The sequence below is a fragment of the Gavia stellata genome, chromosome 15 (assembly GCF_030936135.1).
Source record: "Gavia stellata isolate bGavSte3 chromosome 15, bGavSte3.hap2, whole genome shotgun sequence".
NCBI classification, from domain to species: Eukaryota; Metazoa; Chordata; class Aves; order Gaviiformes; family Gaviidae; genus Gavia; species Gavia stellata.
Genome location: NC_082608.1, coordinates 1,219,658 through 1,234,918, shown reverse-complemented (window position 1 = coordinate 1,234,918; position 15,261 = coordinate 1,219,658). Strand labels below are relative to the sequence as shown.

General features: G+C 57.8%; 1 protein-coding gene across 1 annotated transcript; it reads left to right on the top strand.

Annotated features, from left to right (window-relative positions):
• Nucleotides 1-683: 683 nt before the first annotated feature.
• On the top strand, nucleotides 684-14,557 carry MATCAP1 (microtubule associated tyrosine carboxypeptidase 1). The gene is made up of 6 exons (XM_059825003.1): nucleotides 684-1,121; nucleotides 5,280-5,423; nucleotides 12,168-12,300; nucleotides 12,725-13,030; nucleotides 13,742-13,839; nucleotides 14,362-14,557. The coding sequence occupies exons 1-6, from the start codon at nucleotides 684-686 to the stop codon at nucleotides 14,524-14,526; spliced, it is 1,284 nt and encodes a 427-aa protein (XP_059680986.1). The 3' UTR covers nucleotides 14,527-14,557.
• The last annotated feature ends 704 nt before the right edge of the window (nucleotides 14,558-15,261 follow it).

Here is a 15,261-nt window from a genome sequence, read left to right as displayed (position 1 = left end):
GCTTCGGCGATGCAACTGGGCTGGCAATGCAACCGGGCTTGGCGATGCGGCTGGGACTGGCGACGCAACCAGGGTCAGTGACGCAGCCGGGGATGGCGACGCAACCGGGACTGGCGATGCAACCGGGGCAGCAATGCAACCGGGATTGGCGATGGAGCTGGGGCTGGCCGTGCAACTGGGGCTGACGATGCTGCTGGGGCTGGGGGTGCAACCGGGGCTGGGGGTGCAACCGGGGAAAGGGGTGCAACTGTGTGTGGGGATGCAACCGGGGATGGGGTGCAACCGGGGATGGGGTGCAACCGGGGAATGGGGTGCAAGCGGGACTGGGGGTGCAACTGGGTGTGGGGATGCAACCGGGGCTGGGGGTGCAGCCGGGACTGGGGGTGCAGCCGGGGACACCCCGAGCCCCCCGTTCCGGAGCGGAGGGCTCCGGCGCTGCCCCGCCCGTCCCCGTCCCCACCTCCGCTCCGCACCGCGGCCGCGGGCAGGGCAGGCTCCGCGCGGGGCGGGGCACGGCGCGGAGGGGCGGGGCTCTCCCTAAGCGCTCCGCTCCCATTGGCTCTGACGCGGCGGGCGCGGCGCCGATTGGCGGGGCGCGGTGCGTGCTCCGGGCGGCAGCGCGGGGGTCGGCCCGGCGCAGCCCACGTGCCGCCGCCGCCGCCGCCGCCGCCGCGCTGGAGGCCATGGTGCTGGACCCGGGGGCGGCGGCGGGCGGAGGGCTGGGCGCCAGCGCCGCCCCGCGCCTTGCCGACCGCCATGGCCCGCCGCTCTGCTCCTGCCCGTCCCCCCCGCCACCGGCACCCGCGCCCCGTTGCCCGCGGGGCACCCGGCGCCTGTCGGAAACCGGCGCCGGGCTGCGGCGGAACGAAAGCGCGGGGGGGCGCGGGGGGATGCGGGCCGCCGCCTCCCTGCCCCACATCGCGCGGGGACGGGGGGAGGAGGGGGGCGGGCGGCGGAGCCCCTGCCTGCTCGTGGCGCTGCGACCCCGGAACGTGGAGGCGGAACGGGAACGGTTCTTCCGTTCCAGCTTCGCCTACGACCCCCAGTTCGAGTACGCCGAGCCGGTACCCGCCGCCGTGCTGGATAAATACGGAGCCGCCTCCGATCGCTTCGTGGCACAGGTGAGGCGGGGCCGGTGGGTCACGCGCTGCGCGCGCCTGGGTGTGTCCGCGGGGCGGGGCGGGGCGGGGCGGGGCGGGGCGGGGCGGGGCGGGGCGGGGCGGGGCAGGGTGGGCGAGCATCGCTGCGGGCAGCTCCCGCAGCCCCCGGTGCCTTGATTCCCCTGCCCGCACTGCTCCCTGCTGAGCTGGGGTGGGGGGGTGTCTCCCGGCAGGAGGAAGCGGGGGGACCCCGGTCACCCGCTCCCCGCCCCGGGAGGGCCGTAACGCGGCGGGCGCGAAGGTGCGGGTGGTCTCGTGTAGGGCGGTGTCACCGGGTTGTGTCACGGTGGGACGTCTCCGTGGTCGGGCCAGGCAGGAGCTGGTCCTCGGTCCCCGTGAAAGCCCACGGCCTGATTTTCTTCCCGGTTTCCGCTGCCGGGCTGCTGCCTGCTCTTCCTCTGCTCGACGTCTTCCGTATCCTGCCTCCAGCACCCTCCCCACGTTATTCCCTAAACCCTTCTCCAGTTACCCGGTCTACCCGCAGGAAACCACGACAATTTCTTTCCTGAGAGAGCGGTGAAGCACTGGAAGAGGCTGCCCAGGGAGGTGGTGGAGTCACCATCCCTGGAGGTGTTCAAGGAACGTGTGGACGTGGCACTGCGGGACATGGTTTAGTGGGCACGGTGGGGTTGGGGTGGTGGTTGGACTTGATGATCTTACAGGTCTTTTCCAACCTTAATGATTCTGTGATTCTATGAATAGCCCGTGCTCCGTGGTCAGCGTGGGTGATAGTCAGACCAGTGCTGGGTGACGCTACCGGCATCAAACTGGCTCTTGCTTACGGATGCGGGGCGGCAGTTAGGAGCTGGTGCTCCGTCGGGGACCCCTCGCTATTCCACCTTGCTCTTCCGGCTGGAAAAATAGCAGACGAGGAGCTGGAGCACGTGGGAAGCTGTCTGTAGCTCGGATGACGTGGTGGTTAAGTCTGGTTTATTTTCTCCAAGGCCTAAAGGTTGTCCGGGGTGGCAGCACCCCTCACGCATCAGCAAACGTGGTCGGTAATGAGAAGAGTTGGTGTAGGCGCCACTTAAGGAGTCGGGATTATTTTCCTTAACTGCTCACATTGCTCATACGCCGCTGAAATATTCCCGACCGCAGATAATAACGATGCCCGTACAGATGGCAGCGAGCGAACAGCGCCCGGCCACCGGAACGGGAGGAAACGGGCAGGAGGAGCGCGCTTTCTTGACGCTCTGCCCGCAAACGAGCCTTTCCCGGAGGCGGGATCCGTCCCTTTGCTCTGTGCCTGGAGGCGGGAGCCCGGCCGTGCCCCAAAAGCAGCTCGCTGCTCGGGCTGGGCATCCCGCCTCCGGCAAGAGCAGCTTTTCAGCCGCACAGAAGCAGATGGCCGAGGATGCAGATAATAAAACTCGTACAAGAAATTGCGATTTGCGCGCCAGAGGCGTATCTTCACACCCCCTAGTCGGGAGCTTACATCTGGTGTTTCGAGTAACAACCTCACCCGTTTATTTATTGGGTTTTTTTGGATGTTTACTTATTCTTGCGTTACTTCTTCCTATATCTCTGCCCGAATTATTATCCAGATGATTCAAGCTCGCGCTGTAAACAGCTTTCTATGCAGTTAGTCATTTCCAGTGCCCGCCGTACCTCTGCCCCGGCTAAACTGGTGCCAGCGACGCTGTTGCAGGGGAGACAGTCCAACTCCTGTAAAGACCTCGTTGGCTTTTTTCCAGGTTTTCTTCCTCCGTTTAAGCGCATTTCATTCTCCGAGCAATGCGGTAAAAGGAGTTGTTCAGAGCTATTCCCCCCCCCTTTTGCTTTCTCTTTTGGTACAGTTGACTGCCAATACGGTAAAAAATAATTGAGATTCTTTTTCTCTGCGCGTTACTTTGAATGAAACGACGCGTTCGTAACCGGTGTGAGTGGTCCCATCCTGGATGCTAAAACCCTTTCCAAGAGATATTAAGCGTTGCGTGTTTGTTTCTCCCAATGTTTTTCCAAGTTCTCCGGTGATGGTGCGATGGGACGGTGTTCGTGTCACTGTTCCTTTGCTCATGCCCTGCAGTAACCTCCTTCCAGTCACTTTTAGTTTGGGGGACTTCTGGTTTTTTCCCTTGGCTGTAAACTGCTTTTATTTTAAAAACCTGCGTTAATCACAGAGCTTAAATAAATGAGACGTTTTGCTAAGTCAGCATCCTTGGACAAGAGCGGAGAAACCAACCCCGGCTCCCTGCTTCCAGCTTGCGGCTCCACCAGCTGCTCGGCACACGCTTGGGGGGTTATTTTATTGGGTTTTTTTAATAGAATATTTAAATAAACCAGAAGGATTCCAAACCAAAGGTGACCCTTTGGTCATCCTACTCCTGGGCACCAGCTGTGCCGGGTTTCTCGGCTCGGTGCTCCCTGGGAGGAGGGAGCAAGTGGTTGAGTAGAGGTGGGAGGAAGAAATGGTCCTTTTTCCGCCACAGTCAGCGGGAGGTACGTTGCGGTGCCGCGAAAACCGTCCTGATCGTTCAACAAGCAAAACAAATTCCCCTCCAAAAAAAAAACCCAATAAAAAATAAAAACTCAACAACCCCAACAACGGAAAAAAGCCCCGCGCAACTTCTCCTGGAAAGACACGGTCGGTGTGTAGAGGAGACTCTTCAGGGGTGGAAAAATCAGGAATTTCCGCTGGTGCAGAGGAGGGTCCTCACCAGACCCAAACCACAAAGCCCCTCTTACGGGGTGTTGGGTGGTTTGGGTGCTGGTACTGGTGGTGAGCACCCATCTCCTGGTCCTGGGTGGAGCAGGGAGGGGATCGTGCCCCTGTACTCGGCGCTGGTGAGGACACACCTCGAATGCCGTGTTCAGTTTTGGGCCCCTCACTCCAAGAAGGACATGGAGGTGCTGGAGCGTGTCCAGAGAAGGGCGACGGAGCTGGTGAGGGGTCTGGAGCACAAGTCTGATGAGGAGCGGCTGAGGGAGCTGGGGTTGTTCCATCTGGAGAAGAGGAGGCTGAGGGGAGACCTCATTGCTCTCTCCAACTACCTGAGAGGGGGTTGTGGGGAGGTGGGTGTTGGTCTCTTCTCCCAAGTGACAAGCGATAGGACAAGAGGAAATGGCCTCAAGTTGCGCCAGGGGAGGTTCAGGCTGGATATTAGGAAAAATGTCTTTCCTGAGAGAGCAGTGAAGCACTGGAAGAGGCTGCCCAGGGAGGTGATGGAGTCACCATCACTGGAGGTGTTCAAGGAACGTGTGGACGTGGCACTGCGGGACATGGTTTAGTGGGCATGGTGGGGTTGGGTTGGTGGTTGGACTTGATGATCTTACAGGTCTTTTCCAACCTTAGTGATTCTGTGACCTCAGGGATGAAGAAGGGGATGGGACCTCCTCTTCAGGGCTCCGGCCGGAGCCCGTACGAGAGGAAAGGGGGATTGCTCAGCAGGAGGAGGTAAAACACGCAGGATTCAGGAGCAAGCGCCTGGTCCTGGGCTGGGAAGTTCAAGCAGCAGCTGAGTTGGGTTTACGGATGCAATAAAACTGCTGGAAAAACTCCAGAATTGGTGCAAAGTCGTCGGCATCTGGTTCGGGGTATATATTAATAGGCTGGAGAAAGTCATTGCTCAAAAACGTCTGCGATGAAAAGTCACTTTTTGGGAAGGAAATGTGCTAATAAACGCTCGTATTTTATAGCTACTCCATAAATGTTAATGCTAATAAAAAAGCAGGTGCTGCTTTTATTAGAAGGGTTTTGGCTGCTTGTGCTGAGACCCCAAGGAAGAGGAGGGAGCAGCATCAACTAGAGTTTGAGAGGCGAACCGAAAGCAGAAGAGATGAAAATAATCAGAGCTTTAACCCCCAGCGGCAGCGTGCCGCGACCGTGCCGTTTCACTTTGCCCGGTTCCCACGACGGGCGCTTGCAAGGGCGATAAAAAGCGGGGAGAATATACTGCGGGTCGTGGTGATGGCATTACGTGTCCGTCTGTCCCGGTGGCCACCTCCAGTTGGCTTCAGTCTCCCTGGTTTTCTTTTTTTCAGATCTTGCAAAAGCACGTCTCACTGTACGGACGTTTCTCAGGGATTATCTCCGCTGGGTTTCATTGCACGTGGGATTTGAAGATGGGCTGATAAGCGGGGAGGGCGTTTGCACTGACGTTTCCTTTCTGCGTGCGACAGGCGATCAGGATCATTCGTGCCGTCCTGGAGAAGTACGGGACCTACGAGAGCTTTGAAGTCGCCACGGGCGGGAGGCTGCTGAGCAAGTGCCAGATCTGGTCCGTGATCCGAAAGTACATGCAGAAGGAAGGCTGCGTGGGAGAGGTAATCCGCGTCCCTGCTTTATCGCTTGTAAAGTACGGCTGCAAAATATTTATTGTCTGATAAAAAGGGCTCGGATTAAGAAGTGGTTTGGGTACAAAGAAGAAACTTGTCTACTCTGAGCTGCGGTGTCTTTTCATCGCCGGCTTGGCTGTGTTCGCTGCACCCCGGTGTTAGGATGTGGGTGCTGGTTCCCCACCAATTTCCCTTGATTTTTTCAACGTCTCCCTTTTACGCTTGAGAGAGATAGAGAGAGAGAGAGGAGCTGCTGCTTGTCCGCGTGGCCGTACGGAGAGCGTTTTGCTGCGGGCACGAGGCATCAATTACCGCCGGGAAGAGTCATCTCTCGCTGTTGGCGGTGGTATGACAGACCTCTCCGACAGCTGCCTTCGCTCGCGTCTCCAAAAGCAAAGCCGGGGGGAGAGATTTCCCGCTGTCCTGTGGGATGTGCCGGCTTACGGCGCTTGGAAGCCCCGAGCTCGGGTTTTAAGGCTGGGAAATAGGTGGTTAAGAGATGACGGTCACCGTGTGGGATGGAGTGGGATGAAGTTCAGCATCTCTTAATCTCGTTTCTCTGCGCCCCCAGCAGCATCCAGCATGGGATGTCCCACCGCTTCCGTTAAAGGGCCCTTTTTTTTCCCCCCCTTCCCACCAGCAAGGTGGGGGCAAAACGCTTCCATCGTCCCGGGTCCAAGCGCTGAGAAGGATTTCTGGACCTGGCTTTGCTTTTTTTTGGCTCTCGGCTCCAGGGCGGAAGGCCACGCAGCGCCGGCTGGCGCGGGAGCTTCCCGCCCGCTGCCCCTTGGCCAGGCTGGTTTTCCTACCTCTGATTTTTCACCTCCATCTCCAAACCAGGGTTATTCGTGAGCCATTTCCCTGAAGCGTCAGCTTGCTCGGCAGTACCCAACCGGATTTCACGCCTGCAAAAGCGGGAGCGAGCGGTTCCCCGAGGTCCCACCTGGCCAGGGGACGTTCCTCCTTTTTTTTTTTTTTGTTTTTGTTTTTTTTTGTTGTTGTTTTAATGGTTGGACTTGATGATCTTACAGGTCTTTTCCAACCTTAGTGATTCTGTGATTCCTCCAGCCCCCTTGGTTTGCCCTGATCCCTCCCGGGGGTGTCCCTGGGATGCGGATTTGACACCTTGGCGCTCCTAAACCTTTGCTTAGGAGAGAAGGGATTTCTGCACATCTCTTCCTCTAATTCAGCTGCCTTTTAGTACCCAAAACCGTTCCAAATACCCAACCTGGCCAGTCTTACTGACAGGCATACACTTACGACGCGCTAGTTGTGGGCTATCTCTTGATTTTTATTAATTGATTAAATTCAGCTCTTTTGCTCTTCTCCGTTAATCTAAACCCGTACTGAGCTCCGGCTGGGCAGAAAGCCGTCTTTTTCCTTACCTATCGGTGTACAACTGTCTGACTTCCAGCCCTGTGTGATTTTCCCTTTGCTCGAGGGAAGGCAGCGTTCGGGAATGCTGTTCGCGCATCGGCGTGCGAGGCAGTTGGCTTTTTTATCTGCGACTTTGAATAAGTGCTTTTAAAACCTTTCAGGCGTTGGTTTGTTGCCACCCACTATAAATTTTGCTGAATTTCTCTGGGGTAGGGAAGAGGGAAGGGTTTCATCTGCTCTCGATGCAGCGATGTTGGCAAAGCTTGCTCCCCGTACAGGACAAAAACTTGCTGAAACGTCTGCGTCACTGATAATATAACACCCTGTCGCGGAACCGGGTGGTTTCAGACGTGTATCTCCCTCCCGGTGCCGTTAGCTGTGATTCCTGGCTTTCAGCTGCTGTGCCCCTCCTGGTCTGCCGTGCCGTTTGCTTCCCTGTTATGTATTAATCATTTTTCTTAAAAAAAAAAAAAAAAGAAGAAACTCGAGCGCGGGGGGTTATGTTCGTCAAGAGACGGACCCGCGGCCAGGGCTGGTGGCAGTTGCATCCGTCGGTGAAGGCAGGATCCCGCTTTCCGGCATGGCAGGCAGCGTGCTTGTGGGTAAGTATTTGCGCTATAATTAACTTCGCATCTTCAAAGCTTCTTTGTCGGGGCCTGAGCTGCAGATCCTGAAGCTCTTCTGCTTTTTTTCTGGCTCAGGACCAACGCTGCCGGAGCTCAGAGGTCTCCGTACGGATTTCGGCGAGCTCCCAGCTTGCAGCAGAGAAACCCCTTGGCCCTGTTGGTAAGTGCTGCATGGCAATCCCTGGGGTTGTGAAATGTTGTTAGCCTAAATAGCGTTAGCTGGCATCTCCTGGGATCCCACCGGTGCTGCCTCTCCGCCCTGGAGCTGTGCAGTGCCGACACTTTCTTGGCGTGCGGCGTCCTGAGCAGATGGGCAGCGCCGCGGAGCTGGGGAGAGGCAGGAGCCCATGCCACGGGAGCCGTCAGCAGTCTTCCCTCGGTTCCCGGCGACGAGCTCTTTCTCCATCATTGCATCCACAAAAAGCTGAGCAGAAGCTTCGCGGACCACGAGGATGCGCTGGGAATCCCGCTCAGCAGGAGAGAGGTCGCAAACCTGGAGAGCTCCAGGAATAGGGCTTTGGCTGAAGTCGCAGCCCCCGTTGTAACAGCATCCGCAAAGCTGGAGGGTCCCGAAATAAGGCAAGTGGTGCTGCTCAGCTGGCGAAGGGCTGCGGGCAGCGTAACGGGAACGTGCAAAGCTGCGGTCTCCGGTGATGCTGAGGGTCCCTTTCCCGTCACTGCCGGCTGGCTGGCTCGGCACGGGGTGGCTCTTGGCACCTCCGTTTTAATAAGAAAAAACAACGCTATATCACTGCATTGCCCGGTAAGGGGAAAAAACAAAATAACCCAAGCCAACGCCTCTAAAAAGTCATCGGACTGCTATCTGAAGAACGACGTTGTGGGGTTTTGCCGGTCATCTTCTCGCCGTGGTGGCCCCTGGGCGCGTCTGTATTGTCGGCTCTCACGGGGTGTCGGCGTCCTGCGGCTGCACCCGTGGCTGCCGGAGCTCTCAGCCTCTCCGAGCGGTGCCTAATCCCGTCTCCCAACCTCTGGATCAGTCTGTTTCCATCTCTCATTCCCCTGCCTAGCTCTGTCCCAGGATCTTTCCATCCTTAGGACAGGGATGGGGAACTTCTCTCCGGGATGCGGCAGCCCTGTGTCTTCCCAAGTCGGGGGGTGTTCCTGCCTGCGAAACGCCTGCTGTTAATTTGCCTACCCGGTCGCAAACCTCGTGCCGCAGGTTGCACCGTTTGCTGACGCTCCTTCATCCTGAATCCGCTTCCTAACCACTTCGCTTGATGCCGTCGAGCACTTGTACAGGGAAAAATAGTTTTCACTCCATATAATAGAGTTGAGTGTTGCTGTTCCTGTGTTGCCTTTACCTTTTCTTCATCGTGAGAGCAGAAAAAAAAATATCAAAAGGGGTCCCTCTGACTTGAATTCTTCCTCTAAAGGCTCTGGGATGTTTTTGCTTGGAGTTTTCCTTGATTCCCGAAAATACAGACCAGTTGCTTCAGCTACAGCCTTCGCTCTGTGCTCAGCCTCCAGCACTCTCCCAGCTTGTTGCAAACCATATTTTTCTGTGCCCTTGGGTCTTTCTCCAAACGCCGTATCCCAGGGAGTGCTTCGTTCTGCATTTCGGCTCTTGCTGCTTAAAAAGGGCTCGTGCGAGACCTGGTTTCGGTGCTGAGCATCGCATCCTCAGCGTTCTCGGCCACCTCTTATTTTCCAGCCGTTTGCTGCGTTTCTCTTTGCTCACCCTGCGCGTAGCGATATCAGATAAGAAAAGAAAAAGGAAAAAAAATACGGGTTTGGATTGCTCAGTCTGCCTCTTGTTCAGGCGCGATAGTGAAGGTTGAGGGACAGCATTTGCCTTTCCACGATTTGGCTGGGATCGTTCGGTGCTCACGTTAAATTCTGCGAGCGCATCGTTGACGCTGAGGCTTTAGCGCTGAAGCCCTGTGCCATCGCAAGACGGGAGTACCCAGCCTGGTGACCATTGATTTGTCCTCTAGAAACTCCCCCCCCCAAAAATACTATAAAAATCAGCTCTTTTAAAGCCAGAGCGCTCTGTTGCTCAGTGCTTTTTACACCGGGGTGTATCTCTGCTTTAGGCAAGCTCAGCCCTGGTAGGACGCTCAGGTGGGTCACAGCAGGGAAGACGCAGCACAGGACGCGGGACACGGCATTCCCGGTACAGCAGAGGAAAAAGCCCTGGACAGGGGATGGACAGATATTTGGGTTATAATAAAAGAGTTTTTTCTTCAGGGGTGAGAATTAAGGTGCCGGTGCAGATGGGAAGGGAGAGCTGGAGGTCACCGGAACGGCAGCGCTGAGCCGTGCGGAGCGTTTACCCCTGAAATGCTCCTGGGTTCATGCAATATTTCACTTGCGCCGGTGCTCCGGGCGTTGTTTTCAGGGATGGCTTTTGAAATTGCCCGCGGGAATCCTGAACTGTTGGGGGGATGCTGAGCGAGCATCAGCCTCCCAAACCCCACCGCTGGGCTGACCCCACTGCAGCGGGGGGGACCTGGAGCTGCTGAATCCTTCTCGCCTGGGGACGGTGTCTGGAGGAATCCAGCATGATGTGGCCGAGGATGAGCAACTGGAAAACGGAGAAAAGCAGAGAGGAGGAGCTCTGGGAGGGTGTTTTTTTGATAGGTTGGGGGAAAGCACGTTTAAGAATGAGAGCGATTTATCCTAGGGCAGAAGTTGGGTTTTCCACATCCAGTTTCCTAAATTCCAACCTCCTTGGGTTTTATTTTTTTTCATATAGGGGCAATTGAAGCATAGCAAGACAGCAAGACATGGACCTGGCCTTGCGGAGCGCTCCCAGCCAGCCCAGCATCCTGTATCCCGGTAGCGGAGCTCCGGCTGACACAGCACGTCGTGTCCGGTGCTCCCTGTAAGGACCACAGGTCGGGCAGTAAAGCTCCGGGGACCAAGGGCTGTCACGGGCACCAGTTCTGTGCCGCAGCGTCGTCGAGGGAGCGGGAAAAGTGCTGCGAGGATGAAATGTATTCCTCATCTCTCTTTTGGTTTCAGCTCTGTCCCCTGGTTCTCCCCTTCCCCTCCCGTGTCCCAGGATTTCAGTCTCCGCTCGCTGCATTTGGGATTGCCATGTCGGATGTCCGGGCTGTATTCCCATCACACGGAGCTGACCTAAGAGATGGGAATTGGTTAAAATCATACCAAAAACCTGGCTTATTTGTACCTCCTTATTTCTGCTTGCGGTGAAGCCGTAACCTCCCCTGCCTGTCGTAGCTCCCGGCGGGGCTGTTAGCAGAAGCTGGTGCTGCTGCCAAAAATCTTCTCCCCCCACCAAGATCCCCCCCATGGCAGCTCACGTGGCCGGGGGCAGCGAAACTACAACCCTTATTTATTTTCATTATCCATATTTATAATTATTATCCTGCTTACTGGAGCAGAAATAAAGCTTGAGGAGATACACGCAAGTCAGAAGTGAACTGGCAAGTCTTTTCGCAGGGATTTTCTGTCACGCTGGTACGTTCTAACCCAGGTAAGTAATTGCACTGTAAGTATTTTATGCTGTTTGTTTGCCCAGTGGTAGACTCTGCTCTGTTACGTTGCACTTTTGGCTTCCATGAGCAACTTTGCACAGGAATAAATCTAGGTTAAAGCAAACCCCTTCAGTCTCCTCTCCTTTTTTTTTAAATAAGAAAGAAGAATTGCCACGTAGTGCCTGTGTGTGCACACGTTTTCATCCTGAAAAGCGTCAGCTGTGAAAAAAACAGACGGGGTTTAGAGTTAATCTGGATGTGACGGAAGGATTTTGAGATCCTTTGAGGTCCTGAGCGGTGCCGCGGCCGAGCCTCGGATGCGAGAGCTCCCGGGGATGCGGCAGAGCCGCGTGTCTCCTCCGGCGATGCTGCGGCTTCGCGTCGCTGCAGGTCTGAAGTTGGATGGTCAGAAAATGCGACTTGGCCGGCACGTTAACTCCCATTAACGCAGAGCAGCTGTCTTGGCTCCAGCACTTCCGATAGCCAGGTTTCCCAAAATAGATGTTTTTAGCTGTACAAAGACATTCTCCAGTCCTGCGCATGCGTTGCCCGTCCCTGCTGTGAATCGGGACCGGCACGCGCGGGTCCGGCTGCGAGGGCGGGCTGGCCTGGATCCATCCTCGCTGCTCGTGTCTTGGAGCATCAAAAGGGAGAATCCGCAGGAGAATCCTTGAAAACGGAGCCAGAGCCTTGGTTCCCTCACGGGATGTTTATTGGGGGGGGTCTAGAGGTCAGACCCGTGACGAAGCGGGTGCTGTTGGTTGTTTAGAGTGGGGTTGTTTTGATGACTGAATTTACTTGCGCCGTCCCGTGCTAGTGGGGATGCAGGAGTGGGAGCGGGCAGGTCTCCGGAGGATGCCCGTCGCCTGTGCCTGCTAAATTGTGCGGAGCCGGTGGGAAGGAGCCGGGGGGCGATGCTGGAGCCGGAGGGATGCTGGAGGAGGCTGCCCCACTCTGCCCGCTCAGGTTTGCTGGCTGTAAAGAGATTAAAGGAGTTATTTCATCCCCACTCCGTGGGATCATCCGGTTCCTCTCGGCACGCCCTCAGCGCCGGCAGTGCCCTCCTTGCCTGCTCCTGCTATCTGTGGTTTCTTTGGGGAGCGGCAGCACAAGTCGGTGATGGTGCGGCAGCACCGGGCAGTGCCGCCCGCAGCGTGGGTGGCTTTTTCCGACCGTCCGCCACCATCTCAGCCTCAGCCAAGACCCCGCTGAGCATCTCCTCCCATGGCAGTGCTGATGGCGGTCGCCTCCTTCTTCTTCTTCTGCAGGTGGTGGTGCAGCTCACCGACGACCTCCTGTCGCAGGCGGTGATGATGGTGGAGGACAGCCGGCCGACGCTGGCCATCAACATGGCCGGAGCCCGGCAGCACTGGCTGGAGGGGATGCTACGCCACGAGATAGGTCAGCGGGGCGACGGCGGGGCAGAGCCGGGGGGATGCTGTGAGCATCCGCTGGTTGTCACTGGGTAATGGCCTGGGGGCTGTAGGGACCACGGGGCAAAGTGGTACCCACTGGGTCCCGCGAGGAGGCATCCTGGAGGGGTACTCCTGGGCAGGTTTCGGAAGGGGCTTGAGGTCACCCGGGTCCCTCTCCGCGTGCGGGGCAGGAGGTGTCGGGCACCCATCCATGCACTCGTGTGCCTGCCCCCCCGCCCTGGGCACGGGAGCAAGCAGATGTCCCATGGCAGCATCTCTAGCCAAGACTGGAGCTGGCACCCATGGGTGCTGGGTCTCAGCCGCAACCCCAGCGACTCAGGGAGCGGGGTGGGGCTCGAGCTTTTTGGAGGCTGCGACCAACGACGCTCACTCCCGTCCCACTTCCCCAGGCACCCACTACATCCGGGGGGTGAACAACACCCGCCAGCCCTGGCACAGCTCCGAGGGCCGCAAGCAGTACAGCCTGAAGCCCGCCAACCCCACGGAGGAAGGCTTGGCCAGCCTGCACAGCGTCCTCTTCCGCAAGCAGCCCTTCCTGTGGCGGGCAGCCCTGCTCTACTACACCATCGAGCGGGCCAGCCGCCTCTCCTTCTCCGCCCTCTTCCAGGACCTGGAGCAGTACGTCCAGGACGCCGGCGTCCGGTGGGAGTACTGCGTGCGGGCGAAGCGGGGCCAGACCGACACCTCGCAGCCAGGTACCGCTTGGAGGGGTGCAAAGCCTTCGGGTTTTGGAAGGGATTTTATTTTTTAAAAGAAAAACCAGAGGCGAGTGGGTTTTGCTGCTGGGTGGGTTGAGCATCACTGGTCCTGTGGCCACGGCAGCCTTCGAAATGGTGGCCCTGCCCCGCTCTGCCATCCCTCCCCATCCCTGGCACCGCTCTCCTGTGGGTTTATGTTTTTCTTTATGGCAGCGATCTTTTACGTGCAGTCCCGGCACATCAGCTCTTCAACTGCTCGGGGTCAGGAGGGGATGGATGGGGCCCCCCCAGGGAGCCCCATAAGGTAGTTGCAGTCTGATGGGAGCGACTTGCACAAGCTCCCGGGGAGGCAGCAGCCAAAGGAGAGGAAAAAATAAGCATTTCTGGGGATGCGTTTAGATTCTTGCAGTGGTTTAACATTAAAGAAAAAAAATCCATTGTGAGAAGAAGGGTGAAAGCATTCCAGTGAGAGGTTTGGGACTCTCGCTGCACCCAGCTGCCTCCACAGTCCCCGGCGCTGCTCCCCAGCGCTCATCCTTTGGGACCCAGCGGTCCTGGCCGTGGCACCAGCACCACCTGAGCCCTGGCGCACTCGTGTCACCCCAGTCCAGTGCCATCACTCCAGTTATTGCAGTCGGCAGTCATTCAGCTGAGCGCAGGGTGGCGGGGAGCCAGGCTCCCGCTTCCCAGCCTCTCCCGCTCTTCCAGGCTGTTTCAGTAAGGACCAGGTCTACCTGGACGGGATTCTCCGCATCCTGCGCCATCGGCAGACCATCGACTTCCCACTGCTGGCTGCGCTTGGAAAGGTAATGGCCGGCGGCTGATCGCAGAGCCCCATCCCATCCCAAAGCTCACGTGGGCTCCCGCGGTCCCACGGCTTCCCGAAAACAAGCCCTTGGCTGGCAACCCTTCAGCTCTTTGCATTTCCCTGCGCTGACAGGTCTCGGTGGAGCAGGGGAAGGCTGTGCGGGGTAGGATGCAAGGAAGGACGGGACAATCCGTCCTGCTCTGTGGGAGACCCTTGGGGAGAGGCTTAACCCAGCGGGTTAAGCTCTGCCGGCCGTGCTGCTGGCCCTCTGCCTCGGCCGCACCGGTCCTGCTGTCGCCTGTCCCTGCAGTGACAGAAAAAAAAATGACCAAAACCACAAATCCTTGCAAATCCCACACCCCCAGGCAGCGCTGCCAGTGCCTCCCCACAGGGCAGGAGGGATGTTTGGGCAGTGGGGGGTGACCCAGGGCAGGGGCAGGGGGGGCAGATGCCCTTCTTGGCACCTGCCAGGATTTGGGATGGTGGGGGGGGCTGACCCCGTCTCCCTGCTTCCCATCAGGTCTCCTATGAAGATGTGAATCGGCTGAAGAAATTTGGGGTTCTGGAGAAAGCCCGCATCCCTCATTTCATGCAGGACCTGGAGCGATACATGAAGCAGCTGGACCATATCGTCACCACCAATGGCCTGAACGAGGAGGAGCTGGAGCAGCTGCTGCCCGACTGAGGGGCAAACACCCCCCCGCCTCCAAAACTGGCACCCCAAGGGTGTAATTGGTGCCATTTATTGGATATTTATTGGGGCTGGAGCCTGGAGGAGAGGGCAGAGCTGAGCCGTGCCCGGGCGGCCGCTGTGCATGTACTGCTGTGTAGGGTAGCGCGGCCGAGAGGGCCGGTGTGGTTAGTGTTGATGTGTGTCCCCCCCAACACACCGTCCCCTGTGCCTTTTGGGGATGGTTGCACGGCTCCAAGGGGCTTTGGGGAGCCGGAGAAGAGGGTTCAGAGGGAGTGAGGGCAGAGCTGGGGCAATGCACGGGTCCCCCAGAGGTGCAGGAGGCTGTGCTGGGGTGCTTGCAATGGTGGGGCGATGCCCTTAGGGTACCGGGGGGGCTCCCAGCAGAGAGGGGACACCTACTCAGGGCCATGGCTGAGGGCTCTGGGCTGTGTCTGGCAGCCCTGACACAGAGTAAGGGCTGGCCCGCACCCACTGATTTCCCTGTGTATGTGTTTCCCGCTCCCCCCCGCTTCCCTCATGCCCCCCACCAGCAGCAGGAAGGACTTTAAACCCCCAAACACCACTCTCTGCTCTCCCTGCCCCCCCATAGATATTTGCCCACAATTAACCATCGCTCTGCACCCCAACTACAGCCACCTCTGCCTGGCTCTGAGACACAGGAAGACTCAGGGCAGGGATCGGGCTTGATGTAAGGAAAAAGTGTGTAATAAAAATGATGTAATGGAA

Excerpts from the sequence above, each read along its gene's own strand:
- MATCAP1 (XM_059825003.1), top strand. The coding sequence starts at position 684 with ATGGTGCTGGACCCGGGGGCGGCGGCGGGCGGAGGGCTGGGCGCCAGC. Across the intron at positions 5,424-12,167 it reads AGGAAGGCTGCGTGGGAGAG|GTGGTGGTGCAGCTCACCGA; the intron begins GTAATCCGCGTC and ends CTTCTTCTGCAG. Across the intron at positions 12,301-12,724 it reads GATGCTACGCCACGAGATAG|GCACCCACTACATCCGGGGG; the intron begins GTCAGCGGGGCG and ends CCACTTCCCCAG.